General features: G+C 53.7%; 2 protein-coding genes across 7 annotated transcripts in view; both read right to left on the bottom strand.

Moving 5' to 3' along the window:
- Positions 1 to 3: 3 nt before the first annotated feature.
- On the bottom strand, positions 4 to 2,716 carry EXOSC6 (exosome component 6). Its single transcript, XM_055297839.1, has one exon. The coding sequence runs from the start codon at positions 2,339 to 2,341 to the stop codon at positions 1,520 to 1,522; it is 822 nt and encodes a 273-aa protein (XP_055153814.1). The 5' UTR covers positions 2,342 to 2,716; the 3' UTR covers positions 4 to 1,519.
- Positions 2,717 to 2,840: 124 nt separating this feature from the next.
- AARS1 (alanyl-tRNA synthetase 1) overlaps positions 2,841 to 15,922 on the bottom strand; it is a 38,567-nt gene continuing 25,485 nt past the window's right edge. For 3 of the 6 annotated variants that reach the window (XM_063611569.1, XM_055297812.2, XM_063611567.1), the window contains exons 12-21: positions 13,533 to 13,711; positions 11,924 to 12,037; positions 9,849 to 10,055; positions 8,878 to 9,062; positions 6,105 to 6,213; positions 5,016 to 5,129; positions 4,359 to 4,478; positions 4,152 to 4,238; positions 3,710 to 3,823; positions 2,841 to 3,361 (exon numbers count right to left, since the gene is read on the bottom strand). In XM_063611569.1, the coding sequence (XP_063467639.1) occupies positions 3,176 to 3,361; positions 3,710 to 3,823; positions 4,152 to 4,238; positions 4,359 to 4,478; positions 5,016 to 5,129; positions 6,105 to 6,213; positions 8,878 to 9,062; positions 9,849 to 10,055; positions 11,924 to 12,037; positions 13,533 to 13,711 (1,415 nt within the window). In that variant the 3' untranslated portion in view covers positions 2,841 to 3,175. Of the gene's footprint in view, positions 3,362 to 3,709; positions 3,824 to 4,151; positions 4,239 to 4,358; positions 4,479 to 5,015; positions 5,130 to 6,104; positions 6,277 to 8,877; positions 9,063 to 9,848; positions 10,056 to 11,923; positions 12,038 to 13,532; positions 13,712 to 15,922 lie in introns of all 6 variants that reach the window. The other 3 variants (XM_063611566.1, XM_063611564.1, XM_063611565.1) reach the window with 1 other exon arrangement.

Genomic DNA, 15,922 nt, shown 5'->3' on the forward strand with positions numbered 1-15,922 from the left:
ATGTCAGAAGGGAAAAAATAAAATTTGTATTTCTTTTTCCTGGTCAGGGGTTCTCGGTGTGGCCCCCAAAACTCATTCTTGTCCTTAGACTGCCCCAGGCTGGCCCTTCCTACAGAAGCTGAGCCCACCCTTGAACGCACCAAGCCAAGTGCAGAGAGGGGACCTGGCTGCCCTGCCTTCCAAACGGCAGTTCACCTGGCTTCCTCCACTGCAGTCTTGAGCCCAAACCAGCAGAGCTAGGAGCCACACAGGAAAGACCCAACGCTGGTGGTGAGTCAGTCAGGCTGTACCTGGCTTTCCTGGCAGTGTACCTGCCCTCTACGGTGCTGATCAGGGTCTTCCTTGTAGGACCAGGGCACCACCTGATGAAGACGGCCAGGGACCCCACTTCTCACCCACAGTGGAGGCTCGGGTTGTGCCGCTCTGCACATGGCCAAGGACAGATCTCGCTTCTACCCAGAGCAAAACCCTTTTCAGCTACCCAACACCAAAACAGGTTGAGGCCTGAGGTGCACTCAGCGCCCTTCTGGGGCCATACTCCCCCCCCCGCGCCGAGAGGGAGTCTTGCTCCTGTTGCCCAGGCTGGAGTGCAACGGCGCGATCTCCGCTCAGCGCAACCTCCACCTCCCGGGTTCAAGCGATTCTCCTCCCTCAGCCTCCCGAGTAGCTAGGATTACAGGCGTGTGCCACCTCGCCTTTTGTATTTTTAGTAGAGATGGGGTTTCTCCATGTTGGTCAGGCTGGTCTCGAACTTCCGACCTTAGGTGATCCTCCCGCCTTGGCCTCCCAAAGTGCTGGGACTGCAGGCGTGAGCCACCGCGCCCGGCCAACTCTCCCTCCTCTTGTCCCATCTCAGCAGTTGCCCTGACTCTGGTTCGTGTGGGGGCAGCTGCTTCTCCAAATCACAGCACTCCCATCAAGCTCTGCAGCTCTTTTCAGCCGTCTCTCCTGCTCACGTTGGCCTAAGGAACAGAACCCATTTAAGGCAGCGCCGTCGCGACCCCTCGACACCTGGAATGCAAGAACAAAGGAGCCTTGCTCTTTTAAATCCTGGACCAAGAAGAACAAGACCAGAAGACGTTTTTCAGATATAAAAGGGTCTTTCTTTTGGCTCAGACACAGTAGTGAGAAGGCACAGTCTTCTTGTCCATTCTCTCAAAAGTCGCCCAATTATATCGGAAGGAGTCACTGGCTGGCCTGAATGATAGTAGCTCCAGGTACCAGCTTCCAGGTAAGTCCAGCTAAAGTCGTTTCCAACTTGGGAGTCAGGATGCGCTCACAGGTTTCCTCAACTGGGTCGCAGCTGAGAGCCGGCTCAAGTTCCTTTAATGAGATTTGTAAAAAGCCCTTCCACCACCACAGCTGTCCGGCGCCTTGGCCCTGCTCGAGCCTCCCCAGGTGCTCTCCGGGGCTCCGGCTGCTTATCTCGACGCAGACTGGAGGCCGATGGCGCGGGTCTTTTCGGGAACGGCGGCAGCACAGTCCTCGGCTTTCGTCCGTCGTTGCTCAGGCTTCTGGTTCAGGGCTGGGCGGCGGCGCCCCTGCGGCGGGCGGCCCGCACCAGACTCTGCTGCAGCACGGGGTAGAGGCGCTGGCAGCCCTCGAGGCCCAGGCGTACGGCCTCCGCCCAGCTCTCGGTCAGGCCGCCCTCGCCGCTGCCCAGCAGCCCAGCCACCTGATTCAGCACGGGCATGAGCGCCACGGTGAGGCCGGCGGCGGCGCGCTCTTCCTCCAGCCGCGTGGGGTCCAGCAACCAGGTGGGCGCGGGCCCAGGCGCGAGGCTCAGGCCGCAGCCCACCACCAGGTCGTACATCTCCACGCCCGCGTCAGCCAAGGCGAGCGCGGCGGCGGTGAGCGCCGCGGCCAGGGCCGAGCCACCGTCCTCCAGCAGCAGCGCCGACACCTCCAGCTGCGCGCGCGGGTAGCGGCCCAGGCGCACAGCCGGCTCCAGCGCCTCCTGCAGCGCTAGCGCCAGCTCACGCTCCTCGCAGCCGCCCGGGGGAGCGCGGCGCCGGCGGCCCGCGAAGGGCGCGCGGCGGAAGTCGCAGAGCAGGCGACCGCGCAGCGCGGCCGGGGCCTCGCCGCCTGCTCCGGCCGGGCCGCCGCCGCGCTCGCCGCCCTCGGCCTGTCGCGGGCCCGACACGGCACACAGCACCTTAGTACCTCCCGCCTCCAGGTAGGCCGAGCCCTTGGCCTGGCTCAGCAGCCCGGCGCGCGCGTACACGGGCCGCAGCCGCGTTGGGTCGCGGGCGGCGGGGGCCTCCTCCTCCTTGTCGGCCGCGTACAGCTGCGGCGACTGCGATTCTTCAGGGCCGCGGATGCGGCGGTGGTCCCCAGGCATGGCGGCTCCTGGCGTGCAAACCGCTTCCGCCCAACGCCCAGCCGCACCCAGTGCTTCTTCCGTTGCTTAAAGACGCGCGCCTGCGCGAGGGCTGTCGGGAGGGCGGCGCTACGGCGCCCCTGGAGGCCCGGAGGGAGAACGGCCGGCGTCCCCGACATCCAGGTTCCACTTGGGCAGGGTAGCCGGATCCGTCCAGCCTGCTGGAAGGGAGCGGGGAGAGCAGCTCCAAGAAAAGCTTCTCTGCTTCCACTACCCCCACCCCTCATCTGCTAAATTATGAACGCCTTGCTCCATGTCACCCCACCTATTTGGCCTCCACCTCCACAGACGTTTGAGGCAACCCTAGGGGCTATTCCAAAATTTTGGGTTCTGGGGCTGGACTAGGTGAACACTACAGCAGCCAGTAGGAGCCACAGCATTTATTCTACAGCCACCAGGGGGCCAAAGGCTGTCAAAAGAGCGAGCCCCTATTGCGAAGAGGGATAGAGATCATGCGGCATTAAGTATTGCATGTGGTCCTTTATTCTCTGCAGCAAAAATGATTCCTACTTGCTGACGCAGAAAGCTCAGGTCTGGAGAGCCGTTATCTATAGATGCGAGCGTGACGATCAACAGCAATGTGTGGGTAGTGGTTCTAGACCGATGGCACTGACTTGGAAGGCTCAGGGCAAAAATTTAAGGGGCACTGAGACACGGGAGTGCTCCCAGGTGTGTTCCAGTTACTGCTGAGTTAGGACGGGCTCTTTAAAGGTCCCAAGATTGAAATGTTCTTGTAGCAGATGAAGAGCTCCGGGCTAGATGAATGGATCCAGTGGGAGCCGACTCCTCCCTCACTCAGTTCTTTACATCTCCGAGGCGCAGCTGGGCGAAGGAAGTGGCCAGCTGCAGTGCCTCGTGCAGGCAGCCAACGTTCTTGCCTGTGGCCTGTGCAGACACATCCTTGCCACCACCTTTACCATCCATCAGGCCTGACACCTGCTGCACCCACTCGCTGGCTTTTAAGCCCCGATTGGCTGCATTCTAGAAGACAGGAAGGGAAGGGGGAGTTAGGACAGAAGATGGGATTGAGGGAGGAATGGAGGGAAAGAAAGGATGCAGGAGCCATCACCGACTCCTTGCTGGAGGCCGAGACAGACTTTACGGCTGGTACAGGGGGCAGTCATGGCCACTGCCGGGACAGGACAGTAGCAAAGCCAGGTTATCAACGAAACGTCTTCACCAATGAGGAGGCCTGGGTAAGGGGTACTGGCAAAAGTGACCAACAGGTGGGCAGGAGAAGAGCTGTTTTAAATGCAGGCTGTACACACACAGACCTCAGCAAACAACCTTAAAACCTAACACTTCCCACTGCTGTGAGGTGGTTCTGACCTGGGGGACTTGACACAGGCACGTGATCTTGCCAGCCTCGTTGTCCACCGTAAAAAGCATGGCAGATGTCTGAGGGGAGTATGTCTTGAAGAGCTTCAAGGCTTCATTCAGGGCCTGTGGGGAGGACCTGGCTCAGGCCACAGTGCTGGAGCAGGGACCCTCACGGGTGTGAGCATTTGCAGCCCTTAGACGGCCTGCCACCCACCCCTACCCCTTCCCAGGGCAGGGGCTGTGCCCAAGGCCGGTGTGGAGGACCCCAGCGCCAGGCCCTGCCCATACCCTGGCCCAGGTATGCCTCCCAGATGCAGGGAGCTGCTGCTCCTCCCAATCTCCCAGACAGTGGGCCCTTGGGCAACCACTTGGCTCAGAGCCACAGAGCCCACATGTCAACCACCAGAGGGCTGATGAGCCCTAGGGGAGGGGACCCTGGCCCCTGGGTTGCCTTGGCTGAGGCGCCGCTCTCCATCTCCAGGATGACGAGGGGCTGGTTGGGGTTGCTGTCGATGAGCTGCTTTGTCTTCTCTAACACCTGCAAGAAAAAAGTCCAGAAAAGCAGCTCAGACCAAAAGCCCAGACCCCCAACCCCTGGCAGTACCCTGCCAGCCTTTGCCTAGGAAACACTGTGGCCATTGGTGCTGCCAGGACTCACTCGTTTCTGGACATCGGCTTTGCTGGCTCGGTCCAGGTCATCCATGACCTTCTTTAGGGATTTGAGAGTCTCCCGCAATTCATCCTTCTGCCACTGGGGGATGACTGCAGTGGCCAGGGCCTGGAACCAAAAGACGACCATCTGAATCTAGGCCACAACTTGCTGGGATGTCAGGGTCCAACCCACCCCACCCGAACCCAAGTCCTCCCTGACTAGTGTCCTGGAAAAGAAAGCAAGGAAAGCTTTGAGACCAGTCCCTTCAGGAGCAGCAGAAAGCTGGGCTCCCAAGTCAGGCCCGGTCCTTACCAGGCTGGGAACAGCCTGTGATGAGCTTCCTGGCAGCTTGAAATACAAATAAATGCCAGGCAGGCTTGTAAGCAAGGGCTAGCCTTAGTCCCTGCCCCAAATCCCTCCACCCCAATGCCCACACATGCTTGGGAAGAGCTCTCCTGCTAGCAGCCCCGGGAACAGCAGGGAAAGTCCAGCATCCAAGGCCAGGATCCATGGGGTCCCTGCTATAAGGCTGCAGAACAACAGAAGTCAGCCCAAAGGCCCATTCCACCAAGAACCAAGGGCCTGACTACAGAAGATTTCCTGAAGATGGGGCATGTCACATGCATCAGGCCCTGAGGACGGAGGGAGGGAAGCCGTCCCTACCTCTCCAAGGTCAGCGATCTCCCGCTGCACATCCTTGTTGGGAGCAGTCTGGCCCTTCACTTTGCCTTCCATTACAGAGAGAGATTTCTTCAAGCTCTCTGCTTTCCTGAGGGCCTGGGAGGGGACACCGGGTCAACCCCAGGCAGGAGGCCTGAGTCAGCTTCACTATCCTGTGTCTGAGCAGCTGCAGAAGCCCCGGTGGCAGGTCCTGCAGCAACACCCCAGCACCCCAAAAGTGTCTGTGGGGAGCAGGTGCTGGCCCCAGCAAGGAGCACAGTGCTCACAGGCCCACTGGCAAAGGCTGCACCCAACTCAGACTCAGGGGTGATCAAGCTCGAGAATCAGGAGCCCCGTCCTCCAGCAAGTGGCCACCCCTGGGGCTTCAGCACAAGTCAGACACACCAGTTCCCATGACAACACCCATCCTCTACTGCACCGCCTCAGACTAAGCACGCCCCTAGGAGTACATGGATCCGTGCTGGGGGCCCCGAAGCCACAGCGAATCTATGTCTTACCCTCTTCCACATGGAGACAGGAGGGGGTGGATGGCTAGATTTACATAGATATATCTTTTTTTTTGAGATGGAGTCTCACCCTGTGGCCCAGGCTGGAATGCAGTGGTGCAATCTCCGCTCACTGCAAACTCTGCCTCCCAGGTTCAAGTGATTCTCCTGCCCCAGCCTCCCAAGTAGCTGGGATTACAGATGCGTGCCACTACGCCCAGCTAATTTTTGTATTTTTAGTAGAGATGGGGTTTCAGTATGTTGGTCAGGCTGGTCTCGAACTCTTGACCTAGTGATCCGCCCGCCTCGGCCCCCCAAAGTGCTGGGATGACAGGCGTGAGCCACTGTGCCCGGCCTGATTCACGTATGTTTTAAAAAACTAAACATAGGAAAGCTAGGAGATCTTGTGTGGTGGCAGGTTTCTTCTGCCACGCAAGGGTAGGACACTGGGGCGGGGGGAGTGGCCCAGCCTCTACTTTGACTCTGACTGCAGCAGCCACACGGAGCAGTGTTTGCTCTATGGATTCGCAGACTGGGCTCCTCTTGCCTTCTTCAAATAAGCCACAAACCAGCCTGACCTGCTCACCTTCTGGGCTTCGGCACCTGTGACAGCCACAATCCTCCGGATGCCCTTGGCAATGGCTTCTTCCGTCACGATCACAAAAGCTCCTGCGTGACTCGAGTTCCGCAGGTGCCTGATGGCAGAGCACAAAGTCCATAGTGAAAGATGCCCTGGCAGCCCTTGGCTGGAGGTCACACTAGCAGACAAGAGAAGCAGGAATGGGTTGACAGTGAGGGAAAGCCTGGGCTTTAGAGTGTTCTGACACCGAGCGGGACACCGGCTTGCTGAGCCTGAGTGTTCTCAGATCTCAAATGGGGATGATTCTCCCCACACAATTGCTGTGAAAATCAAATGAGGTAAACATCAAAGTGCTTTGTGGTCCCTAATATCCAATACAGTCTTATCCTTAGGCTCTACGTGACAGTTTTGGTCTTGTGGTGGAACTTAAGCTCTATTTTTGTACTCTGCTCACTAGGTGACAATTTTGGAGGATTACTTTTAAAATCTTACCACAACCCCTTAAACAAATAGGCTTTATTTCTCAGTTCAGAGAAACTCAAAGGCTCATTAATTCATCCTCATTCTTTGAAGATAGTATAAAATTTTTTTTGTTTGAGACAGAGTCCTGTTCTGTTGCCCAGGCTGGAGTGCAATGGTGTGTTCTTGGCTCACCACAACCTCTGCCTCCCACATTCAAATGATTCTCTTGCCTCAGCCTCCCAAGTAACTGGGATACAGGCGCCCGCCACCACTTCTAATTTTTGTATTTTTAGTAGAGACAGGTTTTCATCATGTTGCACCGGCTGGTCTTGAACTCCTGACCTCAAGTGATCTGCCTGCCTCAGCCTCCCTAAGTGCTGAGATTAAAGGCATGAGTCAATGCACCCAGCCCTTGGTATAAAGTTTTTGAAAGCTGTTTCCTGTAGTCTAAAGGGTGTGAGCAAACAGGTCATCAGGCAGAGTGGGACTCGTTTGAAGGCCCAATTCAGCTGGGCAGAAAAGCCTTGAACTCAATCCCTCAGGCCCCTACCCTACTCTCTGCACATCTTGCTTGCTCCCTGCCTGCCAGAGGCCGGCAGGAGACCCTGGAGGGTCTCAACCATGACATTAAGAATGTTCTTTTCGGCCGGGCACGGTGGCTCACACCTGTAATCTCAGCACTTTGGGAGGCTGAGGTGGGTGGATCACTTGAGGTCGGGAGTTCAAGACCAGCCTGACCAACGTGGAGAAACCCCGTCTCTACTAAAAATACAAAATTTGGCTAGGCACCGTGGCTCACACCTATAATCCCAGCACTTTGGGAGGCTGAAGTGGGTGGATCACCAGGTCAGGAGATGGAGACCATCCTGGCTAACAGGGTGAAACCCCATCTCTACTAAAACTACAAAAAATTAGCTGGGTGTGGTGATGCGTGCCTGTAGTCCCAGCTACTCAGGAGGCTGAGGTAGGAGAATAGCTTGAAAACCCGGGAGGCGGAGCTTACAGTGAATCGTGATGACGCCATTGCACTCCAGCCTGGCAACAGAGCGAGACTCTGTCTCAAAAAAAACAACAAAATTTGCTAGGCGTAGTGACGGGCGCCTGTAATCCCAGCTACTTGGGAGGCTGAGGCAGGAGACTCGCTTGAACCCTGGAGGTGGAGGTTGCAGTGAGCCAAGATTGCACCATTGCACTCCAGCCTGGGCAATGAAACTCCGTCTCAAACCAAAAAAAAAAAAGAGCCGGGCGTGGTGGCTCATGCCTGTAATCCCAGCACTTTGGGAGGCCGAGGCTGGCAGATCACGAGGTCAGGAGATTGAGACTATCCTGGCTAACACAGTGAAGTAACCCCGTCTTCTATGGAAAATACAAAAAATTAGCCGGGCATGGTGGTGGGTGGCTGTAGTCCCAGCTACTCGGGAGGCTGAGGCAGGAGAATGGCGTGAACCCAGGAGGCGGAGCTTGCAGTGAGCCAAGATTGCGCTACTGTACTCCAGCCTGGGCAACAGAGCAAGACTCCATCTCAAAAAAACAAAACAAAACAAAACAAATTCTTCTCTTCATGGCTGGGCATGGGGGCACATGCCTATAGTCCCAGCCACTCGGGAGGCTGAGGCATGAGAATCGAAGCCAGGAGACAGAGGTTGCAATGAGCCGAGATTGTGCCACTACACTCCACCCTGCGGGACAGAGCAAGACTCCACCTTAAAAAAACAAACACAATTATTTTCACAAGGGTTCCTTTGGAAGCAGGAACTTTCCAGGCCACCATGACCTCCCCAAAAAGCCCCAGAGAGCTACAGAGGAATCCAAATTGGCAGAAGTGGCTATCCCAAGCCAAACTGAGCTGAGTCAACCACGTGGCCTGCTCAGGGGCTCTGAGACAATGGAGCTACATTTCCCAGATGCCGCCCAAGCTGTCAAAGGAAATTAGGTGAGATACCAGGAATGGGAAGGGCTAGGCCTACATCAGGAGCTCAACGAGCACTCCAGGCCTTGCTGAATCCCAAATTCACACAAGCCTTCTTGTTAGTTTCAGCCCAGCAAACAACAGCAAGCAGTTGTGTGGTAAGTGTGAATACAACGTTTTGCCCCTTATCCTCCTGGGAATGTTTCATCAGGAAATGTTACCATCAGATACGGGGGGTCTATTAAGCATGCTAGGATGCTGAGATTCTCGGGAACACAATTTAGCAACTGCATTTCTGAGGACTTCACTTCAACCTTAGAAAGACAAGAGTTGGTCTAGCCTAAGACCTACATCCTCAGAGGGTGAAGGCAGATGACCCGTCTTACTCTGCCCCTCTGCAGTACTCACGTTCCCCCACAGAACTCAACAGAAGTCAGGGAGCCAGCAGGCCCAGAGGGGTCATCCAGCAGCTCGGACACCGGAACCCCAATGGAGACGACTCGCACAGGGTCAGGATAGGTCTCATCAAACACAGCCCGTAGGCCTTGGATGGCTTTCGCTGCCGCCAGGGGGCAATCCTGGGTATAGACGGGCTGCCAGACAAAGAAGACAGAAAAGAGCCGGAAGAGATCCCTGGAGGTGCTGTACGACGAGGCAGGAAAGCGTGGTCCTGCAAGCAGGACTTGGGTTCCAACCTGGCTCGGCCTGGCATGTGCCATGAGCTTCCTGAATCACACGCCACGTGCAAAGTCAAGGCATCAATATGCGAATTTCCAACTATTTTGTTAAACTGTGGACGAAATCTCTTATGTGAACAGACTTAACTAGAACAGCTCTGGTTCTCCTAAGGTGGGGGTGGGACAAATGCCTCTCCCTCTCTCCTCCACCAACCACCACCACTGCCCTCTAGAAAAGCACAGGTGGAGGAGAATCACTGCTTTAAGCAAATTTATTATTTTTATTTTTTTTTTTTGAGACAGAGTCTCGCTCTGTCTCCCAGGCTGGAGTGCAGTGGCGCAATCTCGGCTCACTGCAAGCTCCGCCTCCCGGGTTCACGCCATTATCCTGCCTCAGCCTTCCGAGTAGCTGGGACTACAGACACCCACCACCACGCCCGGCTAATTTTTTGTGTTTTTAGTAGAGATGGGGTTTCACCATGTTAGCCAGGATGGTCTCGATCTCCTGACCTCGTGATCCGACCACCTCGGCCTCCCAAAGTGCTGGGATTACAGGCGTGAGCCACCTCGCCCGGCCTGCTTTAAGCAAATCTACCTGAGGGACTAATCTGGTACAACGGAGTGAGAGCACTGCACTGCTAAGACTGTGGACAGCCAGTGACGGTGCAGGAAGGGGGAGCGTTCAGCCGTCGCCCATCCTACCTTGGCTGCCTCAATCATCTCATTAGCAATCTCTTCAGCCTTCTTGATCTGTTGGGTGGACATGGCTCCCTTGGCAGTAAAGTCAAATCTAAGGCGGTCAGGAGCAACCAACGAGCCTTTCTGGTCAGCTTCCCCAAGCACTGAGCGCAGGGCGAAGTTCAGAATGTGCGTAGCTGTGTGGTTGCTCATGATGGGTCTTCGTCGGGGCTGGAAAGGGCAGAGGGGCTCATGCAGAGGTCTGTAATAGACTACTAGTTATCTCCTGGTTATCTGCTCCTCTGAGTGCTACAATTTTCAGTTGGAAATATGGCTGTGCAGAATAAAGGTTACATTTCCCCGCTTCCCTATGGCTAAGTGTGCCCATGTGACTAAGTTCGGGTCAATAGGTTTTGAGCAGAAGTGATGTCTACCATTAAAGGGATGGGGCAGGTCCTCCCATTTCTTTTCTACCGCCTAGAACAGGAATTGCCAAACAATGGCCAATGGCTAAATCTAGCCTATCATCTGTCCTTTCGTTTTTAGAGACAGGGTCTTGCTCTGTCATGCAGGATGGAGTGCAGCGGTGCAATCATAGCTCAGTGCCACCTCAAACTCCTGGGCTCAAGTGATCCTCTTGCCTCAGCCTCCCAAGTAGCTGGGACTACAGGCACACACCACTACCCCTAACTAATATTTTTTTTTTTTTTGTAGAGATGGGGTCTCATGTTGTTGCCTGAGCTGGTCTCAAACTCTTGGCCTCAAGCAATCCTCCTGCCTCAGCCTCCCCAAATGTGTGTGTTTATAAATTTTTAAAACATTTTTTTTTTTTTTGATAAGGAGTTTCGCTCTTGTTGCCCAGTCTGGAGTGCTATGGTGTGATCGCGGCTCACTGCAGCCTCCACCTCCCAAGTTCAAGCGATTCTCCTGCCTCAGCCTCCTGAGTAGCTGGGATTACAGGCATGTGTCACCACACCTGGCTAATTTTGTATTTTTAGTAGAGACAGGGTTTCTCCATGTTGGTCAGGCTGGTCTCGAACTCCCAAACTCAGGTGATCTGCTCGCCTCAGCCTCCCAAATTGCTAGGATTACAGGCATGAGCCACTGTGCCCAGCCATAAACAGGTTTACTGGAACACAGCCACACCTGTTCGTTTACATATGGTCAATGGCTGCTTGAACACTCCAACTATAGAGTTGAGTAGTCATGACCAGGAACATGTGGTCAGCAAAGCCAAAAATATTTAGTATCCAGTTATTTACAGAAAGTTTGCCAACCCCCGGCCTAGACAATGGATCTGATAGCTATCCTCTGAACCAGGAAATCAAAGGCAACGCCCCAGGAAAGAAGAAGGTGGAGCGACAGGTGAGGAGAAACCAGGCCCTCTGACTGTGGGGCAGAGCCTCCGTATCAGCTTGAGCTTTTTGGAACATACACTGCTATCCTGTTTTAAGCTACTCTTACTCTGGAGCTCTGTCACATGCCAGAGCCTACCTCTTCATTCTTCAGTATCTTTGGCTCCCAAAAAAGTAGGTGACATTAGAAAAGCAATCCGTGAAAACAAGTCCACAGGATCTTAACTGAAATCACTGGTGAAATCACTGACTTGGGAACATAAGATTAACTCTTAGTTGCATCCCTCACAATCCACCAAATGCACCTAAATTAACCCCTGCGGTCTACTTACAATGTCACTAAGAAGTGATAACAGTGACAGGACAATTTTTTTTTTTTTTGAGGCGGAGTCTTGCTCTGTCACCCAGGCTGGTGTGCAGTGGCAGGATCTTGGCTCACTGCAAGCTCCCCCTCCCGGGTTCACGCCATTCTCCCGCCTCAGCCTCCCAAGTAGCTGGGACTACAAGTGCCTGCCACCACACCCAGCTAATTTTTTATATTTTTAGTACAGACGGGGTTTCACCATGTTAGCCAGGATGGTCTCGATCTCCTGACCTCGTGATCCGCCAGCCTCGGCCTCGCAAAGTGCTGGGATTACAGGCGTGAGCCACCGCACCTGGCCTAACAGTGACAGGACAATTTAAAGCCAGAGGAGAAGATGATTACTAAGCAGATCCAATGGGGGCTACAGTAACCCAACTCACCTCATCAATAAACAGCCGGACCTGATCTCCCACTTTCAGGTCACCGTAGATCGTTCCAATGTGTAGCACATACCCTCCTCGGACCTGAGCATTCTTGACTGTAAACTCTGTTTTCTAAGAGGGGTCAAGGAAGAGACCAATAAATAAATCCTTAAAAATATATAAATTTTCTTATATTTTCAATATAAACTCATGTATATAACTTCTCTTTACATATATAAATTGCACACACACACATATTCCATTATTATTAAATATAATTAAATAGGCCAGGTGCAGTGGCTCATGCCTGTAATCCCAGCACTTTGGGAGGCTGAGGCGAGAAGATCACCTGAGGCCAGGAGTTCGAGACCAGCTTGGCCAACATGTTGAAATTTCATCTCTACTAAAAAAAAATACAAAAATTAGCCAGGCGTGATGGCAAGTGCCTATAATTCCACCTGCTCAGGAGGCTGAGGCAGCAGAACCGCTTGAATCCGGGAGGCAGAGGTTGCAGTGAGCCAAGATCGTGCCACTGCACTCCAGCCTGGGCTACAGAGCGAGACTCCATCTCAAAAAAAAAAAAAAAAAAGAAAAGGCCAGGCGTGGTGGCTCACACCTGTAATCCCAACACTTTGGGAGGCCGAGGCGGGTGGATCACAAGGTCAGGAGATCCAGACCATCCTGGCTAACACAGTGAAACCTTGTCTCTACTAAACATATAAAAAAATTAGCCGGGCGTGGTGGCAGGTGCCTGTAGTCCCAGCTGCTGGGGAGGCTGAGGCAGGAGAATGGCGTGAACCGAGGAGGCGGAGCTTGCAGTGAGCTGAGATCGTGCCACTGCACTCCAGCCTGGACAACAGACCAAGACTCGTCTCAAAAAAAAAAATTAAATATATTTGTGCACACACACAGACACAAACAATATTAAGGAGCATCTTAGAATTTTTTTTTTTTTTTTTTTTTTTTTTTGAGACAGAGTCTCACTCAGCCACCCAGGCTGGAGTGCAGTGGCGCAATCTTGGCTCGCTGCAACCATCACCTCCTGGGTTCAAGCGATTCTCCCCTCAGCCTCCGAGCAGCTGGGATTACAGGCATTCACCACCATGCCCGGCTAATTTTTGTATTTCAGTAGAGACAGGGTTTCACCATGTTGGTCAGGCTGGTCTTGAACTCCTGACCTCAGGTGATCCACCCGCCTCGGCCTCCCAAACTGCTAGGATTACAGGCATGAGCCACCGCACCCAGCCGCATCTCAGAATATTTAAAAGCCTCCGTAAGGAACCTGAAGCCTAGGGAGACGGAGTGACTCATTCAGCAGCGGCAGAGCTCGAGGCTGAGTTTTCTACAAGGACATCTCCGCTTCAGAGAGCTGCCTCTCCTTTTTAATGTGCAAAGCTTGTAGGAAACTTGTACCCTGGCTGCAAAAATACTCCTACGAGAGTACCTGATGACCAGGAAAGCAACAGGTACAAGCAGCAGCTCCCTTGGCTTCAGAAACACCATGTAACCCAACCCAAAAGTGTGACAGGTCTGCTCCCAAGGCCTGGAGCACTGTGGGGCAAAAGCAGCTCCCTGGCTCCACGCCTGGCCCTCCTCGGCTAACAAGGAAGAAGAACTGCTGGCTCACATCCTCACTGCTGTCATCCACCTTCACCAAGTAGCCTTCGTCATAGATCTGCCCCCCTTGCTCAGCATAGAAACAGGTCTTGTCCAGCACCACTCCACACTCCTGGCCTGTGGACACCTCTTCCACGAACATCTTCTCCCTGCGCAGAGCCATCACCGTAGCCACTGTGTTCTCAAATACTGCTCAAGGGAAATGCATAGAAAGGAGACAGTGGGTCAATGACCTTTTCACGCCTTTTTTTTTTTTTTTTTTTGAGACAGAGTCTCGCTCTGTCACCCAGGCTGGAGTGCACTGGCGCGATCTCGGCTCACTGCAAGCTCTGCCTCCCAGGTTCACGCCATTCTCCTGCCTCAGCCTCTCCGAGTAGCTGGGACTACAGGCGCCCACCACCACGCCCGGCTAATTTTTTGTATTTTTAGTAGAGACGGGGTTTCCCTGTGGTCTCGATCTCCTGACCTCGTGATCCGCCCACCTCGGCCTCCCAAAGTACTGGGATTACAAGCGTGAGCCGGCGCGCCCGGCCTTTTTCACGCCTTCTTAGCTGACTTTTGCTGGATTCTCTTTCTCAAACTCTTCGTAGTTCCTAATTGTCCAATTGTATTTTGGAAGCAAACTCATTAGACTCTATGAAAGGGCTTCACGGCTGGGCGCGGTGGCTCCCCCTGTAATCCCAGCACTTTGGGAGGCCGAGGCGGGCGGATCATGAGGTCAGGAGATCGAGACCATCCCGACTAACATGCTGAAACCCTGTCTCTACCAAAAATACAAAACATTAGCCAGGCGTGGTGGCGGGCACCTGTAGTCCCAGCTACTCGGGAGGCTGAGGCAGGAGAATGGCGTGAACCCAGGAGGCGGAGATTGCAGTGAGCCTAGACCGCACCACTGCACTCCAGCCTGGGCGACAAAGCAAGACTGTGTCTCAAAAAAAAATAAATAAATAAAATAAGAAAGGGCTTCGCATGCTGGCTTTCCATCAAAGAATGCAACACTCTGTCAGGTGACCAACTGTCCCGATTTTTAGGGCTGAGGGGTTTCCTGGGATGCAGGCTTCAGTGTTAAAACTGGGACAATGGGTTACCCTAACTGAGCTACTGAGCAGAAACTTGGTACATCAGATTAGTAGATCTTTATAGTAGTAATAAATTCCCTAGTCCAAGGTCAACTCACAAAGAATGTACTCATTTTGTAGGCTTGCTTGAATAGATTTAGGTATAAGATTGTTCTCAGCCAGGCACGGTGGCTCACACCTGTCATCCTGGCACTTTGGGAGGCCGAGACGGGTGGATAACCTGAGCTCAGGAGTTTGAGACCAGCCTGGCCAACATGGTGAAACCCCGTGTCTACTACAATACAAAAATTAGCCGGGTATGGTGGCACATGCCTGTAATCCCAGCTAATTGGGAGGCTGAGGCAGGAGAATCGCTTGAAGCTGGGAGGCAGAAGTTGCAGTGAGCCGAGATTGCGCCACTGCACTCCAGCCTGGTGACAGAGCGAGACGCCATCTCAAAAACAAAAGACTGCTACCAGGGCAAAAAAGCAGCAAAAACATGTATTGTCAATTTATTTTTATGTTTTTTTTTTTTTGAGGCAGGGTCTTACTCTGTAGCCCAGGCTGGAGTGCAGTGGCACAAATATGGCTGACTGCAGCCTCAGTCTCCCAGGCTCAAGTGATCCTCCTGCCTCAGCCCCACAAGTAGCTGGGACTACAGGTGTGCGCCACCACACTGGGCTAATTTTTGCATTTTTGTTAGAGACAGGGTTTCACCATGTTGCCCAGACTGGTCTCAAACACCGGAGCTCAAGTGATCAGCCCACCCTGGCATCCCAAAGTGCTGGGATTACAGGCATGAGTCACTGCGCTGGCTTTGTTTCTTAACTTTAGAATACTATTATCCGGCCGGGCGAGGTGGCTCACGCCTGTAATCCCAGCACTTTGGGAGGCCGAGGCAGGCCGATCACGAGGTCAGGAGTTTGAGACCCACTTGGTAAACATGGTGAAACCCCATCTCTACTAAAAACAAAAATCAGCCAGGCGTGGTGGTACATGCCTGTAATCCAAGCTACTTGGGAGGCTGAGGCCAGAGAATCGCTTGAACCCAGGAGGTGGAGGTTGCAGTGAGCCCAGATCGCGCTACTGCACTCCAGCCTGGGCAACAGAGCAAGATTCCATCTCAGGAAAAAAAAAAAAAAAAAAAAGAATGCTATTAGGATAATAGCATTCTAATAGCATTACGATAAGAGAATCCTAATAGCATTCTTTTTTTTTTTTTCGAGACGGAGTTTCACTCTTGTTGTCCAGACTAGAGTGCAATGGCATGATCTTGGCTCACTGCAACCTCTGCCTCCCAGATTCAGGCAATTCTCCTGCCTCAGCCTCCCGAGTAGCTGGG

The sequence above is a fragment of the Symphalangus syndactylus genome, chromosome 11, assembly GCF_028878055.3.
Source record: "Symphalangus syndactylus isolate Jambi chromosome 11, NHGRI_mSymSyn1-v2.1_pri, whole genome shotgun sequence".
NCBI lineage: Eukaryota > Metazoa > Chordata > Mammalia > Primates > Hylobatidae > Symphalangus > Symphalangus syndactylus.

Coding starts and splice junctions, on each gene's coding strand:
- EXOSC6 (XM_055297839.1), bottom strand. CDS start 2,341: ATGCCTGGGGACCACCGCCGCATCCGCGGCCCTGAAGAATCGCAGTCG.